At 55.6% G+C, this 27,936-nt stretch overlaps 1 protein-coding gene across 7 annotated transcripts in view; it reads right to left on the bottom strand.

Annotated features, from left to right (window-relative positions):
- Positions 1–27,936, bottom strand: part of SEPTIN4 (septin 4) — a 91,891-nt gene that overhangs the window by 20,827 nt on the left and 43,128 nt on the right. For 3 of the 7 annotated variants that reach the window (XM_034752496.1, XM_034752498.1, XM_034752499.1), the window contains exons 2-10: positions 21,724–21,864; positions 20,894–21,211; positions 19,949–20,042; positions 19,315–19,401; positions 6,603–6,726; positions 3,938–4,072; positions 3,383–3,500; positions 2,421–2,522; positions 290–386 (exon numbers count right to left, since the gene is read on the bottom strand). In XM_034752496.1, coding sequence (XP_034608387.1) covers positions 290–386; positions 2,421–2,522; positions 3,383–3,500; positions 3,938–4,072; positions 6,603–6,726; positions 19,315–19,401; positions 19,949–20,042; positions 20,894–21,211; positions 21,724–21,864 — 1,216 coding nt within the window. The remainder of the gene's footprint in view (positions 1–289; positions 387–2,420; positions 2,523–3,382; positions 3,501–3,937; positions 4,073–6,602; positions 6,727–19,314; positions 19,402–19,948; positions 20,043–20,893; positions 21,212–21,723; positions 21,865–27,936) is intronic. The other 4 variants (XM_034752497.1, XM_034752500.1, XM_034752501.1 and 1 more) reach the window with 3 other exon arrangements.

Genomic DNA, 27,936 nt, shown 5'->3' with positions numbered 1-27,936 from the left:
TTTGAATTGGCCTGGCTCCATAGCTGCACAAGGGGATGATGAGGGCTAAGGAGGGCCCTGCAGCAGGCCGGGGACCTCGCCCTGGCCTCCCCCAAATCATATGGAGGTGGGGCAGCACCTTAGTGCCCCCGAGCACCCCCACTGAGCTCGCCAGCCATGGCTCTGCCTGCTGAGTCCGTCAGCAGTCCCCGTCCGTGAGCACCACTGCCCTAGGGGTGGGGGTGGACGCAGGAACATGGAGGAGGACGTGGTCCCTGAGCCTCTGAGCTACAAGCCAAACCCGCCTTACCTTCCACGATGCCCCAGGGATACAGTCGCCCACGGACTCGCCTTCCTTTGGCCTCCACAACCGTGTTGCTGCCGATCACAGCGAAAGGGATGCTCTCCTGGAACAGAGCCATGGGGTTATTCCTGGCCACGGCCTCCCCCAGCCCCAGTGCTCTGGGACCCCAGGGTCCATCTGCACTGAAGTGGGGTTTGTCATTCCCCATGTGGGCAGACACACCCGCACCAGCTTGCTCACTACACTGGTGTAGCTCTGGCTGCCCTGAGAACAATCCCATCGGAGCTCCTATGCACGTACTCGGACGGCCTGGCCAGCTGCGGCAACGCTACTATTTTTAGCATGCGAGCTCTGACCCAGCTAGCGCGGGTGCGTTCACCTGAGTGGGAGTTACACAGGCAGCTCCAGTGTAGACGCACTGGAGTCCTGCTAACAAGCCTGGTTAATGCATTCACTGGGATCTCACTAGCCACCACCTAGCACAAAGTTGCCCAGCCTACACCTGGAAGGATACACCGTGTCTCAGCCCTTGCTAAATCCAGCCCCTGGCATGGGAGTGCAAGTAGCTTTCCACTGCTGGCGCTCCTTCCCCTTGAGATCAGACTCAGGGAAGGAGCGGGGCCAGCGGGAGCAGTGAGAGCGGAGGGAGAAGCCAGCTGCAAAGGGTCACACAGGGTTGGTAGTACCAGGTGTGTCCCGCTGAACGGGAGCCAGAGCACCCCAGAGCAATGGCTGGAAAGGACCTGGAGAGCTGCTGCTGGCGAGGAGCGCAAGAGCCATGTAAACTGACGGTTCAAGGGGAGCCGGAGCCGGGCGGGTCTGGGTCCAGACACTGATCTAGCAGCCCCGCAGCAGTGGACTCGCGACAAATCACTGCTGTGTTCATCCTGCTGCAATTCCTGCCAGCTGGGCAGGGAAACAGCATCTTACCGGCCCTCCTGGTCCTTTCTGCCAGCCCGTCACTCAGACGCTCACCTCCCATACTCCCAGTAGCTCGCAGAGCTCGCAGGCAGATCCCCTACTAGCCGCCTGCCCCTCCCTCTGCTCCATACAGCACAGTGTGATGCTGGGGTCCACCATCCGGGCCTGACGTGCCATGCTACAGGCTAGGGCAGCTCGGTACCTCGTGCTGGGCCACCACCCTGGTTCTGTGCCCCCCGAGCTCAGAATGACAGCAATGCGCTGGCTGGGCAGGGGGAGCCCAGGGAGGAGGCTGGGAGACGCCATTGCAGGCGTGATCCTGCCCATGCTGGACTCAGTGGCAGGTTTGCTGTCGACGCCGGCGGGAGCGGGAGCGGGAGCAGGCCCAGGGTGCTTTACAGGCCACTCTGGCAAAGGAGCTGTGAACTCAGCTGACGCGCTCAGCAGTGTGTGTCCAGCTCTCCTCACTGCCAGCAGCTGTCAGCAGCTAGTAACACGAGTCCCCGTGACCACAGTCTATAATCTTCCCTTCAGGTTTCTTTTAAAAGATTTCTTGTCTCCCTAACCTGGGCACTCGCTCTAGTGCTTTCCCCCCAGGGTTCTTCTAATGCCCGCCCTTTGGAAGACCTAGCTGCCTTAGTCCTTTGGTACATGTCCACTCATTCCTTTATCTGCTGCTGGTCGCTCTCCCTCCAAACCCTTTGCTGGTTCTGAATACGGACTGGTATGGTTGCTTCCCCCACACTCTGTATTTTCAGGGTGTCAGATCTCTGAGCAGCCCCTCCTGCAGCCACACTGCCTGATTCGTGCTCCTTGCCTCTTTCCTTTTCAGAGGATCTAGCCTTTAGGGATCCCCCACCCTTCTCCCATGCCTGTGGATTTTAACCCTCCCTCCCATTGCTCCTTACTCACTAGATCAGGTGATTCTCCAGAACTGGCTAATGCCCAGGGGCTGCTGCGTTCTGCACATACCTTGTGGGGTCTAATTCCATTACCTCCTGTTCTTGGTCAGAGCCTCCCTCCCAGTAAACAGATGATCCAGGAAGGTTTCCCTTCCGGCTGGACTATAAAGCTGCCCTTCTCAGAGTGTAGAAGCCACTGGGCTGAGGCATGTCTGGCTGCATTTGTCACGCAAGATATACCTGGGGCTTAGCAGGTGACGCTGACCCTGTTCCTTGAGCTGCATTCAGTGGGACAGCCGCTCTCATCTGCTCACCTTCAATGCCTGGTCCTGCAGCTTGAAATCCTCATCTTCATCAGAGTCGCACTCAGGGAACTGGTAGATCCGGATCCCGTAATGTTCGATTTCTTCTCGAATCTGAACAAAGAAACAAGCCCCCAGACTGACGGCTCTGGCACTCAGCCCTGTCTTTACAGCACCCTCATTTTAAGGGAGAGAGAGGAATACGTTATGCTCACCTACATGCCAACTACTGTCTGTTCTTCCATCTCACACCGAACAGTAGAATCCAGACACCGGTGGTTCATTTCCAAACAGGCCAGGACCCCGACATGGTACATTGGCCGCTTTCTCCCCAGGGCCAGTTCTGACCATTGCCCCAGGGACCCTCGGGCACACAGGGTGTGGCAGCTGCACTCTCTGCAGCCTGGCCTGTACCTCCCTCCCTCTTCTCACCAATCCTCAGACTCCATGAGGCCAGAGGGACCAGCTCTTGTCCCTTACATCCTCCATTTCAAAGGGGTTGCCTCCTGTTGTCCCTTCCCTTAGTATCCTGTAGGACTCTGCAGCTCCCTCTCTGTCCTGGCCTCTCCCATTCCTGGGATACTGAGGGGGGGCACTGGCTACTCTGGGAGGAGCCCTATAGAAATGCCTGTTTAAAACAGGCCTTGGCTACAGTGAGCCAATGGGACGGAATCCCCTGAGGTGCAGCAGCACCCGGGGAGTGATGGCGGAGGCTGGGGTGTAGACAGGCTCATGGTACCAGGCCGGTGCCCAGACATGCGCAGGACACCCTGGCTGAGTCCCAGGAAGCACACAGCTGCTCCCCTGGCTGTCAATGGTTAATGGCACTGGTGGGGAATTGTGGCTCCCATTTTTCCAGAGGCAGTGGCAGAGTGAAAGACCCTCATGTCAGCCAGGGGCGGGGGCGGGAGGAGCAGTCCATTACTTGGGCGGGGGGGAGGGAGGAATTCAGAGGCAGCCAGGCCTCCTCTCACCTTGCTTTTCTTGCGCTCCACCTCTGAGGGCGTCAGGGTGTCAGCTTTTGCCAGGATGGGCACAATGTTCACCCGCTGATGGAGAGCTCTCATGAATTCCACATCCAGGGGACGAAGGCTGCCGACAGAGAGCAAAGTTAGCCCTGTAAATTGGGGTAGGACGTTCTCGTAGCTACAGGACTCCGGCAGTGCGAGCGTCCGCCAAGCACTGCCCTGGCAGTGCCAGCTGGGGACTCCACAGTGTGAGCTTCCCCAGCGCAGTGCCCTGGCAGTGCCCAGACAGGACTCCGGCAGTGTGAGCATCCTAGAGTCATTGCCTCCCCACTGCCCGCTGAGCCCCCTGCAATGCAAGCGTTCCCACAGCAGCCTCAGTCAAGACTCCCGCAGCAATGCCGTTAGTGCTTGGCTGGGAGCGCAGCGCTGTGAGCATCACGCCCAGGGCCAGCACTCATTTTACAAGTCTAGCTCACTAGTGCTGTGTCTAGGACTTGTGGGTAAGGTGGTTTTTAGCATTCTCAGGGAAGGAGGGAGGGATCGGCTGTGGATTTCCCATACCCATGTCCAAAGGGTGAGATGAAGTAGAGGCAGCAGTGCACGCGGTTGTCCTGGATGTTCTTCCGGTTCAGGCCGCTCTCATCCCGGAAATATTGCTCAAATTGCTGATCTATGTAATCAGCCACAGGTTTCCAGCTGGGAAGAGAGGGGACAGGGTGGAGAGAGCCAAGTGAGCCCAGTCCCCGGTGCACTGGCCAGCATGTTAAAAGAACTCCCTGCACTAGGAAATGTAAGACCATCAGCTCGGAATTAGCCTGCTTCCATTGTCCTGCAGGAGCTGCAAGGAGCTGCTGCTCCTCTCCAGCCGGGACCCAGATGTGAGAAGCTATGAGCTTCACTAGTGCTGAAACACAGGGATGGCTGCACCAGAACCCAGACCAGCATCTGATCTCTGACAGTGCAAATGGCGGAGGGCAATCAGGGGAAATTCTCATCCTCCTCTGTCAGCCTCGCATCCTGAATTAACCTCGCAGGCCTGGGGAACTGTCCTTCATCCAGGCCTCAGCTAAGATAACAGAGCATGTGCAAGAGCACATCATAAAGTGCTGAAAATGTACCAGAGCCGCCCCTCACCTGACAGAAGTGATGTGCCAAATCAGGTGCTTCTGTACCCCACACTAGCACAGTGTGTTACTCATTAGTAATTACACCACAGCTAGAGATCTGGGACTCTGCTATTAGACCCATGTTATGATAGCTGCCTCTTTAGCTCAAGCAGTAGAAGCTCATGCTCATGGATGACCCACACACGGGCACAGCACTGTCTATGAGCACTAGCTCACAATCTGCCCCCACAGGCAGGAAGACAAGCCACAGATCCCGCTGCCCCATGTTCTGCTGCTGTCTCACAAATACTTGTGTAGCCCACTGGACAGAGGAGAGTTGTGTCCTCCTGTCCAGGTCAGCCCACGGAGAACAGCAGCTAACGTAGAAGAGGTCTGAGCTATGGAACTAAAGATGATGGGTTCACACCCAGCTGCTAAGCCGGGGGAGCAGTAAATATAGACACGTATAGCTGCTAGGGAGAGGAGCCTGCTGTGACTGTTAGCAGGGGTCTACTGTACGCTGTGCTATGAGAAGTGAATGGGGACACTGTACTAACATTCATTCTGCTGGGGCAGTTTATTATTTATTGGGTTAATGGGAGCTGACTGTTTGCGGCGGCCTGAGACCGAGAGCAGTTGTTGGGGTGGGATTTTGCCTGTGTCCAGGGCAGGAGAGCCGGGTCCTGAACTTGATTTAAAAGAGCAGCCTCACTCTTCTTCACACCTGGGGGAGGGGGAGAGAGGGTGCTGGGTGTCTGTCACCAGTTTGAGTCCTGCCCAGTCTGGGGGCTCTGCCCCATGTCCAGCTCCCACAGCCCCACGCACTCCTGTGCTCTGCATTACACTGTAAGCTCTTCAGGGTAGGGCTGTCTCCGATGTGTGTTCAGACAGAGCATAGCACCATTGGGGCCGAGCCCAGCATATCCCTCTGTGCAGCAGGAACCACAGCTGCCTCCCTGGGCATGTGGCAGAGCTGGCCCCGCTGTGACTGGCACAGAGGGGATGGGAAGCAGATCAAACAGAGAAAAAGCCACTAATCTTTTCTGGTAAATTGCTGGGTCGGTCTCATCATCTGTTGGAGTCAGGCTCAGGATTGTTGAACTTTTAAGGTTGGCCATACGGTATGTCTGATCTGTAGCTGTGTCTGGGGAAAGGCAGTGTTTCCCAGTGGGTAGAGCACTGGACTGGACTGGGACTCTGGAGACTTGGGTTCTAGTCCCAGCTCTGCCACTGGCGGGCTGGTGACCTTGGGCAAGTCACTGCCCTGTGCCTCAGTTTCCCCAGCTGTAAAATGAAGATAAGGACCCTACCCTCTGGAGTGCTGTTTAAGGGCTAGGTGGCATTATTTCCTTTACTTCCTTTGGTTCAAACTTAAGTGTTTCTCTGCACCACAAGCTAGACTTACTGGCAGAAATGAATCCAGAACAATGGGGTTTGTTAATGGGCGAAACTCACACCACAGGTGGGGTCAGGGCCTGCATGCACACATCCCTAACCCTGGAGCTTTGGCAGATGTAAGAGCTGGAGTGTGCCAGGCTGGCTTTCCAAAGTCATTTTCCTGGCTGAGTCCCTCACATGCTGTGCATGCATTGTGCAGATAAATCAGAGGAGCGACAAACAGCCAGACCAAACCAGACATCTACCCCGCAAGGCAGCCTGAGAAGCCAGGAATTCTGTGCCAGCCATGAACATTGCCACTTTGTTCAGCTCCCTCTCCAGGGTCATCGATAACTGTATTGACAAGCACTGACACCAGGACTGCCCTCCGGGATTGACCCCTTTGCACACGATGGCTCAGTTACTACTGCTTTTATGTTCCTCTCTCCAGACCAGAGTCTGCCCCGCACAGCCACTGAGCACCAGGCTGCCAGGTCATTAGCAGAAAGCCTGATTTGCACCCTGAGCCTCCTCCAGTCTCTGCTGCTCCACCCCAGGAGGATGTGAGCAGTTCAGTGAGGCGGGGCTGGTTTGCGTGCAGCGGCCTGCACTCATCTAGTACTTGGAGTCATTTCTGTTCTCTCCAGGGCCCAGACTGCCCAGTGGGCGTGGCTGCCGGGCTCCTGCTCATCCTGCCAGGCGAACTGCAGAGCCGTGGCCCCTTCCTCTCCCGTGGGACATACCATTCCGTGTTGTTCACAGCGTCGCCGAATCCTGGGGTGTCCACGATGGTCAGGCGCAGTTTGACCCCCTTCTCCTCAATGTCCACCACGTGTTTGGTGATCTCCACCGTCTGAGTAATGCGCTCTGGAACAGCAACAGAAGCAGTCAGTGGGCTGATCCGGCAGGGCCGGGGATAGCCGAGCGTGGCTGCACCAGGACGGCGGAGACCCAGATCAGTTAGCTGTGGGGCAGCTGCAGGGCCAGCCTGCACCAGGTACCGGTGAGCACTGGCGCAGCCTGGGGGCGATGCAGAGCTGGGCCTTGCCAGCGAGCATTAGAAGGGATTGTCTCAGCTCCGCAGCACAAAGAGGCAGGGCTGTATGTGGGCAAGACCATGGCCTGGCCTCTTCTCAGCTCCTCCCCTTGCTCTCTGGGGCAATCTGTGCCCCATGGATGCTCAGAGGGGACAGCCCTTGTGCTCTCCTGACTGCAGGCCCCTTGACTGGGCCTGGCCCTTGTGCAGGGGCTGGGGGTGAGAGAGCTCCTGGCTCCCTCTTCCCCCACTGCGCACCTGTGTCAGGGGCACTTGGAGCACTCCTCTGGTGGTAACGCACGGCGGGCAGGGAGCTGGGAGCACACTGGGAGGTAGAAAGAGATGAGTGGAGAAGAGGCAGCTGCAGGGCTCCCCTGAGAGAGAGGAAAAGGGAGTGATGGGAATATCAGTCCCACGGTGATTTCCAGAGGAGTCTGGGCTCTTTACACTCACCAGAGCAGGGCAAAGGCTGAGCAGGAGCCGCTCCCTGGCCAAGCCCAAGGCCCCATGCTGCAGTCTGTGCCTACATTAACGCTGCCACACTGCCCCCCTGCCTTGGAGGGAGAACTCGGTGCAGGGAGGGTTGCAGCCCTGGAGCCCGAGCAAAGGCCACACTGGCACTGCTTAGAGATAGCAGCTCCTATGGCTGCAGTGTGGGGACAGTGAACATATGGCCCTGCACTGCAGCAAAGGAGTTGGCCTGCTGTAGACCGACCATATATAAACAGATCTGGTTTGTCCCCAGAGAGCCCCAAACACATTGCTCAGGGCCCTGGCTGTGACAAGCGCTTGGTTCCCGTGCAGCTCCCCAGACCCTGAGAAGGGAAGGTTGGTCAGGACCCATCCCAGCCCTGCAGGAGCTGACTCCAGGGGCTGACGTGCCAGGAAGTGTGTGAGCCCGCCCCCCACCCCCTGCTCAGCTAATGCAGCGGAGCCCTTTGGATTGTGTAAATTGGCCTGGAGTCATTTCAGCATCCGGGACCTGTTTACAATTCTCAGGCTGTCATTTAACCCTCCCTTTTCAGAGGCTATTCCTGAGTGCTGCGTTCTACTGCTCCAAGCCAAGGCACGGTGCTAGGCCCACCAGCACCTTGGCACTCTTGGGGCGGGGGGAGTCATTTGGCAGAGATCTTCACTCAGCGTTTGTCATTGGTTGGGCCATCCTGATTATCACTTCTCCTGCTGATAATACCTTAATTAATTACTCTCATTACAGTTGGTATGGCAGCACGCATTTTTTCATGTTCTCTGTGTGTATATATATATATACACCTTCCTACTGTATTTTCCACTGCATGCATCCGATGAAGTGGGTTTTAGCCCATGAAAGCTTATGCTCAAATAAATTTGTTAGTCTCTAAGGTGCCACAAGTACTCCTGTTCTTTTTGCTGATACAGACTAACATGGCTACCCCTCTGAAATCTGACACTTTAAGAACTGTTTCAGACAGCCTTAAAGGGGGTGTCCCCAGGCAGGGCTTCAGCCTCCTCCATACAGGACAAGCTCCAACAGGCCAGAGCAATAGACCCCAGAGCCAAGCTATGCGTGAGCTGGGAGGAACGGGGCCAGTGCACCGCCACAGAGGCAGCAGAGCCCCCAATTCCTGTGGGATGGGGGAGAGATATACACAGAGTCCCCTCTGTGCATGGCTGAGGGGTACAATGCTGCCCCCACTTCCCCAATACCAAGGCACTGACCATGCACACAGGACTCTGCCCTGGCCACTCGGGGCATCTCTCCTGTTCTTTTGGTGGTTTGATTTCCTGTGGGAAGTTTGTAACCACGTGGACTCGTCGTCCCCGAGGAGGGGAGTGTGATGTTGCACTCCATATGCTTTATGAAAGTATGTTTATGAATGTGAATATGATGTAACTAGAATACGCTTTATGCAAAAGGTCTTTTGTAAGATATCATTACAAAGCTTATAATCTACTGAGTGTGTCCATTCTATTTGTATGCATGTATCATTCTTGTATCTGAAGCTAGAAATACGAAGTATAACTCTGAGGTCCTATAGTAATTATGCAAAGTGTGGGCCATTAATGGTGGTTTAGAATCTTGATGGTTCCCACTGACTAGGACAATTGGTTGTAGATGGTTTATTTACCTGCAAGCCTTCCTGTGTACGTGTGGGCCAGCCCATAGGGAATGAAGAATGAGGTCTCACAGGATCCTGGAATCCATCTAAAATCTGGTGCTTTTCCGTTTAGAAGGAAGGGTGGGAACCCAGAGAGACAAAAGATTCCTGCCTTGTGACAAAGCTATAAAAGGGGGTGGAACAGAACAAAGGGGGCTGCCAGTCATGAGAAAGCCCCTAGTTTCCACCTAAGCAGCGCCGGCTTTAGGACCTGCGGAGTCCGATTCCAATACCCGGCGGCAGTCCGGGTCTTCGGCGGCACTTAAGTGGCGGGGGGTCCGCTCCGCATCTTCCGCGGCACTGAAGGACCCACAGCCGCCGAAATGCCCCCGAGGACCCGGAGTGGACCCCCCCCCCCACCGCCAAAATGCCACCGGAGCGGACCGCCACTGGCTGAGCCTAAGCCTTGGGGCCCTCTTAGCCATGGGGTCCAATTCCGGGGAATTGGCCTAAAGCCAGCCCTGCACCTAAGATGTCTGCTGGAACTATCAAGGATTGTACCGGGGGAAAGGATTGGGCCCAGACTAGGAAGGAGTCTAGTTTGTGAAAGAAACTTATTGGAACATCTCTGTGGGTGAGATATTACCTGTAATCAGTTTCTTAATGTATTAGGCTTAGACTTGTGTGTTTTTGTTTTATGTTGCTTGGTGACTTACTTTGTTCTGTCTGTTATTACTTGAAACCACTTAAATCCTACTTTTAATACTTAATACAATCACTTTTGTTTATTAATTAACCCAGAGTAGGTGATTAATATCTGGGGGAGCAAACAGCTGTGCATATCTCTCTATCAGAGAAGAGAAGAGTGAGGTGGGATTTGATAGCAGCCTTCAACTACCTGAAGGGGGGTTTCAAAGAGGATGGAGCTCGGCTGTTCTCAGTGGTGGCAGATGACAGAACAAGGAGTAATGGTCTCAAGTTGCAGTGGGGGAGGTCTGGGTTGGATATTAGGAAACACTATTTCACTAGGAGGGTGGTGAAGCACTGGAATGGGTTACCTAGGGAGGTGGTGGTATCTCCATCCTTAAGAGGTTTTTAAGGCCCAGCTTGACAAAGCCCTGGCTGAGATGATTTAGTTGGGAATTGGTCCTGCTTTGAGCAGGGGGTTAGACTAGATGACCTCCTGAGGTCTCTTCCAACTCTAATATTCTATGATTCTATGATCAGTGTTATAGAGGGCGGACAATTTATGAGTTTACCCTTTATAAGCTTTATACAGAGTAAAACGGATTTATTTGGGGTTTGGATCCCATTGGGATCTGGGTGTCTGGGTGCTGGTGATAGGTGACCTGCTGAGCAGTTTTTGGTTAAAATCTGTAGCTTTGGGGGCGTGGACCAGACCTGGGTCTGTGTTGCTGTAGGTTAGCGTGTTTGGCTGAACAAGGCAGGGTTCTGGAGGCCCAAGCTGGCAGTGAAAACGGGCTCAGAGGTAATTTCAGAATATCAGGTGACAGTCCCAAGAGGGTCCCTGTGACTGAACCCATCACAGGGAGCTTTGCACGGGAGCTGGGATCAAAGGGAGAGCCCAGAAAGGGCACGGAGCATGGCATTGACACCTGCAGTTCCCCCACCTGGGTGACGGCCAAGCGGAAGTGACAAAGGAGGCTGCAGTTTGGCTGGATCTCAGGTGTTAGGCCCTCTCCTCAGAGGAACAGGATCGGGCCTAGGAGGGGAGAGCTCTCCTGGCCCCTGATCTTCTCCTGGGCTCCAGAAGCGGGAACAAGCCTAATTAGACTTACTCACTCCATTTCTCTGCCAGCTACAGGGTAACTGCTGAACGCCACAGCCGCTACTAAAAGATACCATACTATACTTGCCAGCAAGTTAAAACAGTATGGATTGGATAAATGGACTATAAGGTAGATAGAAAGCTGGCTAGATCGTTGAGCTCAACAGGTAGTGATCAACGGCTCGATGTCTAGTTGGCAGCCGGTATCAAGCGGAGTGTCCCAGGGGTCAGTCCTGGGGCCGGTTTTGTCCAACATCTTTATTAATAATCTGGATGATGGGATGGACTGCACCCTCAGCAAGTTCGCAGATGACACTAAGCTGGGAGGAGAGGTAGATCACTGGAGGATAGGGGGTCCAGAGTGACCTAGACAAATTCGAGGATTGGGCCAAAATAAATCTGATGAGGTCAAGAAGGACAAGTGCAGAGTCCTGCACTTAGGACAAAAGAATCCCATGCACTGGCTGGGAACCGGCTGGCTGAGCAGCAGTTCTGCAGAAAAGGACCTGGGGATTACAGTGGATGAGAAGCTGGATATGAGTCAGCAATGTGCCCTTGTTGCCAAGAAGGCTAATGGCATATTGGGCTGCATTAGTAGAAGCAATGCCAGCAGATCAAGGGAAGTGATTATTCCCCTGTATTCAGCACTGGTGAGGCCACATTTGGAGTATTGCATCCAGTTTTGGGCCCCCCACTAAAGAAAGGATGTGGACAAATTGGAGAGAGTCCAGTGGAGGGCAACGAAAATGATTAGGGGGCTGGAGCACATGACTTATGAGGAGAGGCTGAGGGAACTGGGCTTGTTTAGTCTGCAGAAGAGTGAGGGGGCATTTGATAGCAGCCTTCAACTACCTGAAGGGAGGTTCCAAAGAGGATGGAGCTCAGCTGTTCTCAGTGGTGGAAGTGACAGAACAAGGAGCAACGGTCTCATGTTGCAGTGCGGGCGATCTAGGCTGGATATTAGGAAACACTATTTCCCGAGGAGGGTGGTGAAGCACTGGAATGGGTTACCTAGGGAGGTGGTGGAATCTCCATCCTTAGAGGTTTTTAAGGCCCAGCTTGACAAAGCCTTGGCTGAGATGATTTAGTTGGTGTTGGTCCTGATTTGAACAGGGGGTTGGACTAGATACCTCCTGAGGTCTCTTCCAACCCAAATCTTCTATGATTCTATGAATTCCAAACTCACCGGGAATGTTCTCAGCAGGGGTGGCCAGAACGCTATTGATTTGGGGATAACTCAGAAGAGGGAAAGTGGGAACACACGGAGCCATGGACAGCTGTTGATAGCACTCCCTGTGCAGCGCACACCACTGGACTACAGTCACAAAGGGGCCAGGCACCTCGCCACCTCATTAGGTGTCACTGGCATTCGCAAACCCTCGCTCAGCTGCCACCGAACCCTGCAGGTGCCTAAACTCGATGGTTTCCGAGTGGAAGTTCCACACACACTGACATTTCTGCCTCTGGGCATCGCAATGCAGCCCTCTGGCAGGCCTGCAGCACCTGAGCCCCAGTGCGAGCCACGAATGGGGCATTCCTCCACTGCACTCTGCTGCAGGGCCCGATACCACAGGCACGCTCACAGCCCACCCAGCTCCACCCAAAGCATCCACGAGAAGCAGAGGAGCAGGTGTTCCCTGCTACCTGCCAGCCCAGCAGGTAGGGCACTCACCTGGGCAGGGAGACACGCGGTTCTGGTCCCCCTGCTCCAATGGCTCTAATTCTGTACCTACCATGGAACAGCTTCACCAGGAGAGACTGAGGAGCCCAAGGCAGATCAGCCCTTGGCCCCTGGTTAGGGCACTCTCCTGGGAGGTGGCAGATCCCTGTTCACAGGTCTTCTGCTCAGGCCAGGGGAATGCTGCAACCACTGGGCAAGAGGTTAGGAGCTCATGGCAAGCAGAGACAGGCGCCGCTCTGCAGTTTGGATTGCATACCACAGACCCTAGAACTCCCTCCGGCAACTGGAGGCCCTTTTCCACCCTAGTGTTGGGAAGGAGGAGGGTGCCGATGCAGGGGTTAGGTCAGACCCAACTCGAGGCCTGAAAACATTGAGGAAGCTTCTGCTGGGAGAGGTTGCTCATTCTCCCCCAGAAGCAGAAGGCCCCACTTTACGGAAGGCTCTTTCTCAGTCAGTGGGCTCCTGGCAGGGACACTCTATCTTCAGCCCAGAGACACATGGGGGATTGTGCCAGAAACTAACCATCTGTGACTCTCCGTCCGCTGTGGCCGAGGTGCTGACAAGTGATGGCAGGGCAGCACCGGGGGCTTGGCAGTTAGTCACTCCAACCCAGAGCTGCAGGGATAGTTAGGACTTTAATTGGACTAAATCAGTGGAAGTTAGGAGTGCAGTTACATTACCTTGGAGGATCTGGGCCTCAGTGACTTCCCCAGCAAACAGGTTCCATTATAAATCCAAGGATAGTTTCTCTAACTGCCTCCAGTCCAGGAAGGATCTCAAACCCCATCTGTACTCTGCATACATTCTACCATATGACAGGGCATGAACCCCATCCGAACCCAGCTGCAGAGCTCAAAGCTGGCTGAATTTAGCTCCTGCTCTAGTCCACAAATCGTGCGGGATTACTCCTGATTTTCCATGGAGGCAATCGTTACACCCAAATATGTGAGCAAGCAATGTTCAGCCTGTGTGTTGTTCAAGCTGTTGTGAATATTCGTTACTCATGAGGTACGATTGGTCATCTGAGCTACCCGATTCTGTTTCTGCTCACTGATTGGATGGCTGAATAATGAACAATCCAAAAGGGCCCATTAGACCATCTAGTCATGTTTCAGACTAATGTATTTACAGGAATGGATGTGCAAGAGAATACTAATTCAAGCTGCGACCTGTGAAGCTTCCAGCACCCACAGACATCTCCATTAAACCTGGGGGAAATTTGTCTAAATGTTGAAATTCACAAAATTACCAAATAAAACCAGGAAAGGTTGGAATGACGTTTTTGTGATTTCCCTGCCCCCTGCCCTTCCCCACCCCAAATGTTTGAACAAGGGGTGAAAATGTTTCAGACTCTGAGGAGATTCTACCCGGCTGCGGCGGATAATCAGCGGGCCCAACAAGGGGCTCTGATTCCTCCTCTGGCCGTGCCTCCATGAGAAGGCTTTTCACAAACGGTGCTATTTACATTGCTGTAGTTAAACTGGTACAAAGCTCTGTGTGAACACTCTTATTTCCTTTAAAGAGCAGCTATAGCGGTTTGGCTTAAGCCTGTTTCTCAGCGACACAAGCAAGAGGGATGGGGTTGGTACAGCAGACATGTTCTCCTGTGCATGAGGCAAGTGCTCAGGGGGGAGGGGCCTGGGCAGGCTGAAAACTTTCTAAACCCCACCCTTTGTAACTCATCCCTTGGGGGACAGTGATCCTGTGGGTCCACCTTTCCTGCCTCCCAGTCCAAGCAGCTTGTCTCTCTGGCAGCAGAGGGATGAGGGCGGCTCTGCGTGGCACCCATCGGCTCTGCTCCGGCTGGGACACAGGGACTGCCAGACCAGGCCATCTAGCCAGATACTGAGGAAGGATCCCTGCAGTGGACACTTACCATCAGTGATGGTCATTCAAGTGACCCACTTCACTCGGGGGGGGGGGGGGGGGGGGGGGGGGGAGGAGGGCCTAGTCCTGCTCACTTGCGGCCGCAGGGAGTCGAGCGGCTGGGAAAGGAGGGGAATGGATATGCGGGACCGTTACCGGGGCGCCACGGGAGATGGCAATAGCTACAGCTGTTCTTTATAAAAACCCTCAGAGACAAAAGCAGCGGGAAATGGAGACTCCTCTCTGCTCTCAGCAAGTGGGCGTCAGCACACCAGCTAACTGCAGCGGAGGTGAAAGGAGCCAAGCCTTAGAGAAGCCAGACAAGATCCTCACTGCACTAATTCAGAAGATTCAGAGCAGGCGGAGCAGGGACAGAAGGATTGTGAGGAGGTTTTGCAGCATGTGACCTCCAGAAGAAGAAAGAGGAGCGTCCATGCACCAGCAATGGAGATACAGGTGAGGAATCGTTTCCATGTTCTCTCTACAGGTGCTAATGCGGAGAGTGGACTAGATGGCCCATCTGAGGGAAGGGAGCAGAAGGAGACTCCACCGATTGGAAGGCAAAAGATGCACTGTCCTAGGGATGGGGGTTCCACGACCACCACTCCCAAGAGGAGGAGGAGGGTGGTGGTGGTCGGGGACTCCCTCCTCAGGGGGACTGAGTCATCTATCTGCCGCCCTGACCAGGAAAACCGAGAGGTCTGCTGCTTGCCAGGAGCTAGGATACACGATGTGACGGAGAGACTGCCGAGACTCATCAAGCCCTCAGATCGCTACCCCTTCCTGCTTCTCCACGTGGGCACCAATGATACTGCCAAGAATGACCTTGAGCGGATCACTGCAGACTACGTGGCTCTGGGAAGAAGGATAAAGGAGTTTGAGGCGCAAGTGGTGTTCTCGTCCATCCTCCCTGTGCAAGGAAAAGGCCGGGGTAGAGACCGTCGAATCGTGGAAGTCAACGAATGGCTACGCAGGTGGTGTCGGAGAGAAGGCTTTGGATTCTTCGACCATGGGATGGTGTTCCAAGAAGAAGGAGTGCTAGGCAGAGATGGGCTCCACCTAACGAAGAGAGGGAAGAGCATCTTCGCCAGCAGGCTGGCTAACCTAGTGAGGAGGGCTTTAAACTAGGTTCACCGGGGGAAGGAGACCAAAGCCCTGAGGTAAGTGGGGAAATGGGATCCTGGGAGGAAGCACAAGCAGGAGAGCGCAAGAGGGGAGGACTCCTGTCTCATGCTGAGAAAGAGGGACGATCATTGAGTTATCTTAAGTGCCTATACACAAATGCAAGAAGCCTGGGAAACAAGCAGGGAGAACTGGAAGTCCTGGCACAGTCAGGGAACTATGATGTGATTGGAATAACAGAGACTTGGTGGGACAACTCACATGACTGGAGTACTGTCATGGATGGATATAAACTGTTCAGGAAGGACAGGCAGGGCAGAAAAGGTGGGGGAGTTGCGTTGTATGTAAGAGAGGAGTATGACTGCTCAGAGCTCCGGTATGATACTGCAGAAAAACCTGAGAGTCTCTGGATAAAGTTGAGAAGTGGGAGCAACAAGGGTGATGTTGTGGTTGGAGTCTGCTATAGACCACCAGACCAGGGGGATGAGGTGGACGAGGCTTTCTTCTGGCAACTAGCAGAAATTGCTAGATCACAGGCCCTGGTTCTCATGGGAGACTTTAATCACCCTGATATCTGCTGGGAGAGCAATACAGCGGTGCACAGGCAATCCAGGAAATTTTTGGAAAGTGTAGGGGACAATTTCCTGGTGCAAGTGCTGGAGGAACCAAGTAGGGGCAAAGCTTTTCTTGACCTGCTGCTCACAAACAGGGAAGAACTAGTAGGGGAAGCAAAAGTGGATGGGAACCTGGGAGGCAGTGACCATGAGATGGTCGAGTTCAGGATCCTGACACAAGGAAGAAAGGAGAGCAGCAGAATACGGACCCTGGACTTCAGAAAAGCAGACTTTGACTCCCTCAGGGAACAGATGGGCAGGATCCCCTGGGAGAATAACATGAAGGGCAAAGGGGTCCAGGAGAGCTGGCTGTATTTTAAAGAATCCTTATTGAGGTTGCAGGAACAAACCATCCCGATGTGTAGAAAGAATAGTAAATATGGCAGGCGACCAGCTTGGCTAAACAGTGAAATCCTTGCTGATCTTAAATGCAAAAAAGAGGCTTATAAGAAGTGGAAGATTGGACAAATGACCAGGGAGGAGTATAAAAATATTGCTCAGGCGTGCAGGAGTGAAATCAGGAAGGCCAAATCACACTTGGAGTTGCAGTTAGCAAGAGATGTTAAGAGTAACAAGAAGGGTTTCTTCAGGTATGTTAGCAACAAGAAGAAAATCAAGGAAAGTGTGGGCCCCTTACTGAATGAGGGAGGCAACCTAGTGACAGAGGATGTGGAAAAAGCTAATGTACTCAATGATTTTTTTGCCTCTGTCTTCACGCACAAGGTCAGCTCCCAGATTGCTGCACTGGGCAGTACAGCATGGGGAGAAGGTGACCAACCCTCTGTGGAGAAAGAAGTGGTTCAGGACTATTTAGAAAAACTGGACGTGCACAAGTCCATGGGGCCGGATGCGCTACATCCGAGGGTGCTAAAAGAGTTGGCAGGTGAGATTGCAGAGCCATTAGCCATTATTTTTGAAAACTCATGGCGATCGGGGGAGGTCCCAGATGACTGGAAAAAGGCTAATGTAGTGCCCATCTTTAAAAAAGGGAAGAAGGAGGATCCGGGGAACTACAGGCCAGTCAGCCTCACCTCAGTCCCTGGAAAAATCATGGAGCAGGTCCTCAAGGAATCAATTATGAAACATTTAGAGGAGAGGAAAGTGATCAGGAACAGTCAGCATGGATTCACGAAGGGGAAGTCGTGCCTGACTAACCTAATTGCCTTCTATGATGAGATAACTGGCTCTGTGGATGAGGGGAAAGCAGTGGATGTGTTATTTCTTGACTTTAGCAAAGCTTTTGATACGGTTTCCCACAGTATTCTAGCCACCAAGTTAAAGAAGTATGGGCTGGATGAATGGACTGTAAGGTGGATAGAAAGCTGGCTAGATCGTCGGGCTCAACGGGTAGTGATCAATGGCTCCATGTCTAGTTGGCAGCCGGTTTCAAGTGGAGTGCCCCAAGGGTCGGTCCTGGGGCCGGTTTTGTTTAATATCTTTATTAATGATCTGGAGGATGCTGTGGACTGCACTCTCAGCAAGTTTGCAGATGACACTAAACTAGGAGGCGTGGTAGATACACTAGAGGGTAGGGATCGGATACAGAGGGACCTAGACAAATTAGAGGATTGGGCAGAAAAAAACCTGATGAGGTTCAACAAGGACAAGTGCAGAGTCCTGCACTTAGGACGGAAGAATCCCATGCACTGCTACAGACTAGGGACCGAATGGCTAGGTAGCAGTTCTGCTGAAAAGGACCTAGGGATCACAGTGGACGAGAAGCTGGATATGAGTCAACAGTGTGCTCTTGTTGCCAAGAAGGCTAACGGCATTTGGGGCTGTATAAGTAGGGGCATTGCCAGCAGATCGAGGAACGTGATCGTTCCCCTTTATTCGACATTGGTGAGGCCTCATCTGGAATACTGTGTCCAGTTTTGGGCCCCACACTACAAGAAGGATGTGGAAAAATTGGAAAGAGTCCAGCGGAGGGCAACAAAAATGATTAGGGGTCTGGAGCATATGACTTATGAGGAGAGGCTGAGAGAACTGGGATTGTTTAGTCTCCAGAAGAGAAGAATGAGGGGGGATTTGATAGCAGCCTTCAACTACCTGAAGGGGGGTTCCAAAGAGGATGGAGCTCGGCTGTTCTCAGTGGTGGCAGATGACAGAACAAGGAGCAATGGTCTCAAGTTGCAGTGGGGGAGGTCCAGGTTGGATATCAGGAAAAACTATTTCACTAGGAGGGTGGTGAAACACTGGAATGCGTTACCTAGGGAGGTGGTGGAGTCTCCTTCCTTGGAGGTTTTTAAGGCCCGGCTTGACAAAGCCCTGGCTGGGATGATTTAGCTGGGAATTGGTCCTGCTTTGAGCAGGGGGTTGGACTAGATGACCTCTTGAGGTCCCTTCCAACTCTGATATTCTATGATTCTATAATCAGAGCAGTAAGCAGGCCTCCTGCTGGATGCTAGAGCAGGAGATGTGCCACCTGCCCAAGGACTAGCACAGTCTGCCTGCGCCCAGAGCAGCTGGAGCCACCCCAGGAACTATGTTCGAGACGATCCCAGTCAGGAAACAGCTACCCACCCGACCCCGCCTTGAGCTCATCAGCAGGGGGCCTGGAACCGGTCAGCTTGGGCCAGTGAAACCCGGCAGGGAGCACAGACGGAGCTGTCAGCCAACCGGACCTGACGGGGACTAGGACACATGTGGGCCAAACCCACGTGCCAGCGTGAGAGGGCCAAAGCAAAGCTCTCACTAGCGTCAGTGGGAACCGACCCACGCCCACAAGTATGAACTCTACACAATCTCTCCAAATAAACCCCACCCAGAGGGCCTCAGTCAGAGCTCCCCTCGGGGGCGGGGAGGCTTCTCCCAGAAGGCCCCCAGTCAGGACTCCCCCTGGTGGGGGGTGTTTTGCCAGAGGCCCCCAGTCAGTCTCACCCCTCACAGGAAGGTCTCTACAACAGCATCCCACTCCCTCACTGTGTTCTTGAAGCTCCGTCTAAGGAGCAGACGCTTTCGACCAGCTCCAGGGCGTTGATTTCCACCAGCCGGGGATCTTGTCCAGTCACCTGTTTCACTTCACTCCTAAGGCCCTGGCATAAGAATGTCCTCAAAAGAGAGCAGGAAACCCCACTGAAGATCCGTCCCTCTCACCTGAACAGTTCGTCTATGCTGCGTCACCCATAGCTGCCTCCTACCAGGCACTGAGCTCTAGCAAGCCCCACATGTAGTGCTCCCTGCTGAGTGGGCCAGGCTGCTCCTCCCTGCCGATCCCCTGGCTGCTCCCAGCTGGCTGGGGCAGGGAAGGTTTTGATCTCTCCTCTTACCTTCTGCACTGAGGAATTTGCGATCCCTGTACATGTCAGTGAGGAAGAGGCTGTTCACCAGGGTGGATTTCCCCAGGCCAGACTCTCCTGGGAAAAGCAGAAAGACAACAGTTCATGAAGATCAGAAGCAAGGCAAGAGGCTTGGGTTCCCTTGGCCCCTGTTAGGGTCCCAGGGCACGTTCCAAAGAGACAGGATCCGGAGCTGCTGCTCCAGAAACGAAGGCACCACAACCCAGGAAGTGTGACCCCAACCCACAGACCCCATGTGTCAGGAATCCTCTGGGATTTCTGCTTCCTCCCCAAAAGCAGCAGCAGGGCCCCGGCTGGAGCCCAGGCACTCCCAGGATTACAGGGGAGAGGAACAGAAGATGCGCATCTCTTCCACTGTGCTCTGCGGCTGAGTTCCCGGGACATGCTGGGCTCCTGAACACGGGAGTGTGAACCCACCTGCCCAGCGCCCGCAGTCTGCACTGCTGAGGTCTCTTCTTCCTTCCTCCTCTGCCCATTTTCACCCAGCGTGCAGGTCAGTTCTGCTCCCGCAGCAGGAGGCACATCCCCCACAGCTGTCCCAGCACACCTGTGCCCGGGGGCCCCTTTGTAGGGCTACTGGGTGAGGCCTCAGGGGTGCCCCTACCTGCCACCATCAGCGTGAAGTCAAACCCCTTCTTCACCGATTTCCGATGGACCTGATTGGGGAGCGTCGCAAACCCCACGTACTCCTTATCATCCTGCAGGGCAGAGGAGGGGGGCATGTGAATCTGGAGTGCCACCCCATCTCACTCCCCCCTTGCCCCTGGGGCATACCCGCCGCTGGGATGGAGAGCAGTCAGCCAGCCCCATTCTACACCCTGGCCATTGTCGCCAAAGCCCTAAGCAGGTTAGGGCTCCCTCTGACCTCTGCCCTTGGCAGGGATGCTCCGGTTGAAGGAGTCCAGAGCTCCCGACGGGCAGGGGAAGAGCCTCCGCTGATGACTACAGAGCCCATCTGCTGGGCGTGAAGCAGTGTCTGAATTCCCCAGCTTTGGGGCTTGCCCTCAGATGCGCCTGCTCAGCTGGCTTTTCCCCGGCCAGCTGTGTACGGGATGCCTGCACTGCTCTCACAGGCCTGAGCAGGCAGACAGCATCGGAGACCGGGGCAGGCGAGGCCGCCCTCCACAGGGGTGAGGGCCAGCACCTGCATTTCACAGGGTACCCGGCCACTGCGGCAGTGCACAGCATCATCCTTGCCACCTAGTAAGGAGAGGCCAGGAGGCAGGGACAGGCCTTTGCACAGGGACTTGGTACACTTTGGAGCCAATCCCGGCACAAGTCGAGTACCCTCAGCTCCAGGGAAGTCCATGCGAGATCTAGGAGCGCCCGGCCCATCACAGGCCCGGGCTGTCAGGCACAATGGATTTAGGAGCCCATGCGAGCCCTAGCCCCAGTGTGTAGGGGTCTTGATCCCTGGCGTCTCACACAGCGAACGGGCAGATCCTTCAGCAGATCAGAGCTGTACAAGCCACCTGGCTCCCTGCTCCCCAGTAACCCAGAGGCTGGAGCTCCTCGTCGACTGAGAGGCCTGGCCTGGGATGCACCGTACCTCAGAAGAGTCGTATGGATCAAGCTTGCCCCATGGGCTCCTAGGCCGCGAGGGGCTCAGTGGTGCCGGAGCTGCGATGTGCTGCTGAAAGTCCAGGGGCCGAGGCCGGGAGAAGGGCCTCAGTTCCTTCTCGTCTAGCAGCTCATCGGCAATGGGCTGGGCTACGCTGGAGAACACGCCGGGATCTACGGGCCCCTGGCCATGGGCCCTCTTGCCCTCCTCCAGCTCCACTTTCCTAAAGCTCTCGCCTGAAGCGAACTCCTTCAGGAACTGGGCCAGCTCTGCCTCCTCCGAGTCTTCTTTCAGGAAGCGCTTTATCTGCAGAGAAGGGAGTGCGGGGGGAGGGAGAGTGGTGGGGGAGATCAGGGCAGCCAGGGGGAGCAGGGCAGAGAGAGGAGCGTGCTGGTTTATGGAGAGTTAGACATGACGGAGTGAGGGCAGGTGGAACGAGCCCATGCGCTCTGCCCACTAGTCCCATCGCAGGGCTTGTTACCCACATTTGCAGGTTACTTTCCGCTCAGGTGGAACTTTGTAGGCTGGGAGCTGAGCAGCTGTTGTAGATATCTAGTGTCACCAGCCCCAGCCCCACCCCCCGCCGTATGAGTCGTTAATGCAGGCGTGCAAGGAATCTGCTGTTAATAATCACATGCACCAAGAGGGGGGCTGGGAGAGCATGGGGATGGGTCAGGAAAGTGGTAGGATCTTCCTCACGCCCGAAGGGTTCAGGGCTCCCAGAGGTTAGGGCTGGGGACCCATTGGGGAGCGGTGTGGGGATGGCCCAGGCTGGAGGGACATTCCCATGCACCTCGAGATACAGTTCAGACTCTTACTGCTTGTGTCTCAGCCGGCTCCTCAGCATGCTCTGGGAGGCAGGGGCTGGCCCCTTCCCCAGGGACGGCCTGCTCCACTGCGCAGGGCTGGGTCTCTTCGGGGTCTCCAGGAGCAGCTGGGCCCCCCTCACACTCTGCTGCCTGATTGCAGCATGTGAGGGGTGAGAGCGTGTGGGGTGGGATGGAGAAAAGGAATCAAAGACAGAAAAGATCAAAGGCAGGGAGAGAAGGCAGCTGGCTGGGGAAACCCCACTGGGGCTTGAGCCAGAACTGCACAGCTCCCTGTGGAGAGAACAGCCGGGCATGTCTGCGAGCCCTGCGTGAGCTCTGTACCAGCACTGCCAGAGATCAGTGGAGAGGCAGCACCACCAAAGGAGACCGTCAGGGGCCACAAGTAACTCTGGGTGCTGGGGACAGCTCGGCACTTGCTGCGTCTTCAACACAGCACAACCCATGCACCCCACAGCCGCCCCCGCATGTGGCAAGGCAATGGACACTGCAGGCAGTGCTAGCCAGCCCCACACCCCAACTCCTGCTGCCACATTTTGGCTTCCTCCTATCCTGTCATATGGGGCACGGGGCTCCCATCACATCTGAATGTGCCCGTCTGCAATGAGTCTGCCGGTGTTTACACGTAGGTCTGTATATATGGGCATGTGCACATCATGCAGGTGAGCGTCTGCATGTACACAGGAGGATGCCTGTGTCACTGATCGGTAATGGTCAGGGCTGATTTCACCGTGCACGCACAACCCGATAATAAATACCTCCATCGACGCTAATCAAAATTTACAGCTAGGCAAAGTAAGAGAACTGCTGCTTGAGGCCGTATCAGAGTGGATGGAAGGAGATTTACTTGGTATATTTTGACATGGGATGTGGCTAATTTGTGTGTTAATTTGTGCTTTAACTTTCTGAATCTCAACATCTGCTGTCATTAAATAATTTGTCTGATCCCCAGAACTTCCTGCAACTGTGAACATTTAAATATCGAAACCGCTTAAAATTAAACATTGCCATTATCTGCTGCAATTATAAAAACCCAACTGCCCAGCCCAAGAAAGTGGTTAGAAGCAGAAGCAAAACAGGCTGGCCTCACCCTCTGCAGGGTTCTCCAACTTAGCTTTGTCCCTTTTTGCTGAGAAGGCCCAAATAATCCCCCCTCCACCCCACAAAAGGCCTTTCAGCTCCCCTGGGAGATGGCTCTGCAACCTGACCTCAGTCAGGCTCATCTTGGATTGTTTGGCTGCATGTGCGGGGAGCATGTGGCTCCGTGTGTCTGGCTGCACATGCAAGTGCCTGCGTGTATCTCCCGTGTTCACGCATTCACCGGCATGTGACAGAGCTGCATTACGGATGGTGAACATCACAGCCAGACCAAGGGTTCATTCCAATTTTTGCTCAGTTTGGGGACCACCCACAGACTTTTGCAGGTCAGGCCCAGGCCCAGGCCTCTCCCCTGCAGTGGTGCAGCTCCCTCTCCTGTGCTGGGAGGCTGGGACCACGGCAGCTGGCAGTTCCTGCTCATCATTTCAGGCACGCTACTCACAGCGCAGGGACCAGGGAGAGCAGCCCAAGGGGCTGGCTCACGTCCTCGCTCCCCGCCTTCCCCAGCAGAGAACAAGTCCTGTTCGCAGGCAGGCAGTGATGGAGAGCCTGCTGTCCTGTAACTGGGGAGCACTAGGAATAGCAGGCATGGCAGAGTGGCTCAGGAAAGGATTAGGTGCTGCTCTTCCCATCCCTAAATGGCTCCCCAGGTGCTTAGAGCCCAGGAGGAAATGTTAAGCAGGGGCCTGGCCTGCATGCCTGAGGCACCCACAGGTCCCTAAATGCACCTCAGCGGGAGACAGTGCCTGCAAATACCACAGGAGCCAGCCCTACCTGAGAACGGGGCCCAGCCCGCAGATGGGGCAGCAAGGAGCAGCTATGTCACTTCCTCCCATTCCTGTGCTAGCAGATTTGCCCTTCGCCCTGGAGAGCACAGGCTGTCACTGCTGCGTGTGAAATCCCCGCGAGACTGGAGAATTGCCTTCCTCCCTTGCTGGGGCCCCAGCCCACTGGGTCAGGGGCGGCAGGGGGCACTGCCATTTCATGAGAGTCCTGATACCCACCATGAAACATAGAATCATAGAATCTCAGGGTTGGAAGGTTCCTCAGGAGGTCATCTAGTCCAACCCCCTGCTCAAAGCAGGACCAATTCCCAACTAAATCATCCCAGCCAGGGCTTTGTCAAGCCAGGCCTTAAAAACCTCCAAGGAAGGAGATTCCACCACCTCCCTAGGTAACCCATTCCAGTGCTTCACCAGTGCTACTATGGCCATGGCTGAGAACAACGGGAGTCCCCTAGGCTGTGGGAAGCCTCTACGGACATGCCCCGGGCCCTCCCCAGCCCTCTGGCACGCTGCACTGCTCAGTCACTGCCCTAACGTCCAGGGCGCCTCCTCCATCCAATCCACCCCCCCACACACACACACAGGAGCTTGCTGCTGACACTTCCCCAGCAGGGGAGGAGACTGTGCCTGGGCCAGGCCAGGGCATCCCGTTCAGTGAGAGCTGAGTGCTCGGCTCTGCACCCACAGTCTGCCCCTGATGGCAGACTGGGCGCCAGCCTCTACCCAGCCTGGGCATGCAGCTCCCTCTGACAATGGGAGCAGAGGGACAGGCTGCTTGGGAGAGGGGAGGAGCTGGCCAGAGAAGAACACAGCACACACCTGAGCTGTTGCAGGTCAACAAGCTCATGGCTTCTGGCCCAGGAACTGGGTCCCTCTGGCCTCCAGTGACACACTCTCCACAGCCTGTTTACAAGGCATCCCAAGCAAGGAGGGATTCCCTGGAGGGTCACCATGGGAGGCTCTGAGAACAGAGACCTCCAACCTGCGGGCAACAGCCCTGAACCAGTGCAAAGTAGCTCTGCAGCACCCAAGAGCCCTCCAAAGCATGCAGGAGTCCCCACTCCTCTCTGCTGCCCACGTGAGACCTGAAGGGGGACCTCAGGCCAGACTGGAAATCCCTCCCAACCTCCACAATACTTGGGAGCTGGGCAGTCGAGACATACAAGTTCTCTCCCCCTCCCAGCCTGGAGGATCACTTCCTATTGCTATGTCAGATAGATCATTTTACCAGCCAAGAGCCCAGAGCCAGGCCAGCCATGGCAGGGCCAGCAGAGCTCAGGATGGATGAGCCAGGGCAAGGCACAGAGGGGCCAGCCATGCTGAGGGCCGGTGCAGAGCAGATTGTAAGCAAGACTCAGGTCTGAACCCCACAACCTAGAACAGACACACAGCTGAGTTCTCCTGCTTTGGATCCCAGCTCTGCCCAGGTAAGTATGAGCCAGAACCATTCCCCCAGATGCTGAGCTCAGAGATCACAACCCCCAAACCTGACCCAGCAGCTTTTGCCCCAGCAAAGCCAGTGCAGGTGTGGGCTGTCTCTGCCCAAGGAATTCTGCCCTCCTGGCTTTGCCCTGAACTGCTGCACCTGTCCTCGGGGGGTGGGGGGGAAGTTCTGTGTACCCCCAAACGAACGGAGACACAAACATTTCCCACAGCCCTCCCTGCACTTGCTCTTTACTGGGATGGGAAGCCCAGTAAACGTGCAGCACCCTTCTAGGCCATTTCCCCAGGTCCCACATGGGATCCTGGACTGGATGCATGACGTCATGGTGGCTATAGCCCCAGGTTCGCCAGCAAGCTCCTCCACATGGCAGCTGTCCTTTCACAGCCTGGTGTTTCTAAGGGCCAGGGAGTGCTCCCAGCTGCCCTTTGGACTCCTGCCCTATGAGAGACAATGAGATTGACAGCAGCTGCAGCCGAAGCTGGAGGCAATATGTGACTCAAACAATTAACTGGCTGGGCTGCACCAAAACCAAGGTCATGCTGCTTCCCGGGCTCCCCTGCCTTGCTCAGCTGCCCCTCCGGCACCGACTTCCCCTGCAGGGTTCTCAGCATGCCACACCCAACCTGCTGCTCACATTTCCTCTGCTGTCACCTGAACACCTGCCCCCCCTGCCTCCTAGGCAGCAAGGAGCCATCTCCACAGTGGGCTGGAAGAGGCTGGAATTGGGGTCACTGTGGGTCCCCTCCCCCAGCAATCTGGAATCTAGAGTCGAGTTTGCTATTACAAATCAATGCCGTTCATTATGTTTGTGGAACTGCAGCACTTCCCGACCCCCGCCGCCGGCCTCGCTCCCTCTCCACCCTTGTAGAGGTCACCATGCAACACAACCGTGCTTCGCAGCAGCGCACACACACTGCCTCAGTGCTGCAGCACCGCTGCTCTGTCTATCCCACAGCCAGGCCAGCAGGTGCTCCTGGAAAGCCCTGCTCAGCACAGGAACCCCCGCTGCCACGCTGTGGGCTCAGGTCCTGGAAGGCTGAGCGAGCAGCTCCGGACAGCAGGCCAGTCTGTGTCAGGCTGGTGCAGCTCACAATAGCCCATCTGGGTGCTAGCGCTGCTAGCTGGGCTGGGCTCTCCGGTCGTCTACACTGCAATAAAAGACCCACGGCCCAGCCACCGCTGGTCTGGGTCAGCTGACTCGGGCTGGGGCTGCAGAGCTGGAAAACTGGCGGGTAAATGTTTGGGCTCAGGCTGGAGCCTGGGCTCTGAGACCCCATGGGGGGCAGGAGTGGAGGGTCCAGCCCAAGCCCAAATGTCCACATGGCTATTGTGTGCCCCCCAGCCCAAGCCTGAGTCAGCTAACCGGGCTCTGAGATTCAGTGCCAGGGGGTTACTGCAGTGTAGACATACCTTCAGTGGTCACACTCAGCAGCTCTAACCCCTGCTAGGGCTTCCCTGGCTGGGTTCCCGGCTGGCCATGGGAACGAGCCCACAAAGTAAACCCCCAGACAGACACGGCAGGTCCCAGCAGGCTGTGCCGAGGGGGCAGACCCTTCCTGAGCGGGGGCAGGCTAGGAGGGAGGGTGCAGCATGAGAGAGGAACAGGACCAAGCCCCTCGAGGTGGGAGTGGGGAAGAGAATGCAGGGCGAAGGGTCTCTGTGCACAGCATAGCAAACGCCCTGCACAGAGGGCCCCGGTGTGGGGTCAGCCTCCAGGACAGCGTTTAGGGCAGCCTGAGCCATGCACACACACACACCCCCGCCACACAGTTGGGGCCCAGGCGGACGTGGCTGGATACTCTACCTGCAGCTCACTCTTCAGCTGGGTGCCGGAGGCCATGTCTGACCCTGGGGATGTCCAAGGGCGAAAGAGGAGGCGAATGGGGACGCGGTGCTGCCGGGGCTCATTAAGAGGGGCCGGGGATGGCCCTGGCAGAGCTCCGCCCTCCCAGGGAAGCTGAGCCTATGGCTATGGAGCAGAGCTCAGGGAGCTGCCACTCCAGAGGAGCGCTCACAGTGGTGCGTGCTGGAGAAGCCTGGCGCACGGGGAGGGCAGCTGGCCTGTGGCTCCCAGTATGGCCATCGTGGCTCAGCCACATGCTGCCTGGCTCACTGGCAGGAGCTGATGGGAGCAACTTGTCATACAGTAACGCACGTCCAGGGCCTCCCAGCCGTTCCAGGGAGCTACAGACACTGCCGGGGGGGGGGGGGGGGGGGGGGTTCTGAACAGAGGCAAGAAGATATCCTTATCCCCAGTTCAAGATGGGGAGACCAGGACAGGCAGCCCCACCCCCAGCCCAGGAGAGGGGGCTTTGGGCTCCTTCACTTTCGCTCTAGCACCACTCTTGGTGGCAGCTGGCGGCCGAGGGGCAGCTCTGCGGGAAGGCTGGAGAAGCGGCAGGGGATGGAGCGGAGCTAAGCCGAGGGCGCTGGGAGAGAACAATCTGGCAGAGTCAATGGAGGCCTGGGCTGGAACATGCAGAGCATTTACCCAGCTGCACAAAGATTAACGGCTGAAGAGTCAAAGCCCAGGAGACAAACCAGAAAACTGGCTGGGGAGCAGGAGCCAAAGGCGGAGCCCCCCTGCTGAAAGCGCTGGCTACGGGGCTCCCGGCCCTGCTGCTGCGAGCTGCCCCCACTGCCTTCACAGATCATTATTCAGCTAGTGGCATCATGCACAGGGAAGACAGAAAACACCAGAATTACGGTTTCCCAGGTGACCTTAATTCGGCTGCCTTGTGTGTCTGTGCTCTGAGACAGCCTTCGTCGCATGCCCACGCTCGATTCTTCCCATAGGATCCTGCCTCCCTCCGTGCCAGGACGGATGATGCGCAGAGAACGAGCAGCTCGCGATTCTTTACCCTCGTCATTCAGTGC

Source organism: Trachemys scripta, chromosome 18, assembly GCF_013100865.1.
Source record: "Trachemys scripta elegans isolate TJP31775 chromosome 18, CAS_Tse_1.0, whole genome shotgun sequence".
In the NCBI taxonomy this organism is placed as follows: domain Eukaryota; kingdom Metazoa; phylum Chordata; order Testudines; family Emydidae; genus Trachemys; species Trachemys scripta.
The sequence above is the reverse complement of the archived record's forward strand: the minus strand, read 5'-3'. Positions and strand labels throughout refer to the sequence as shown.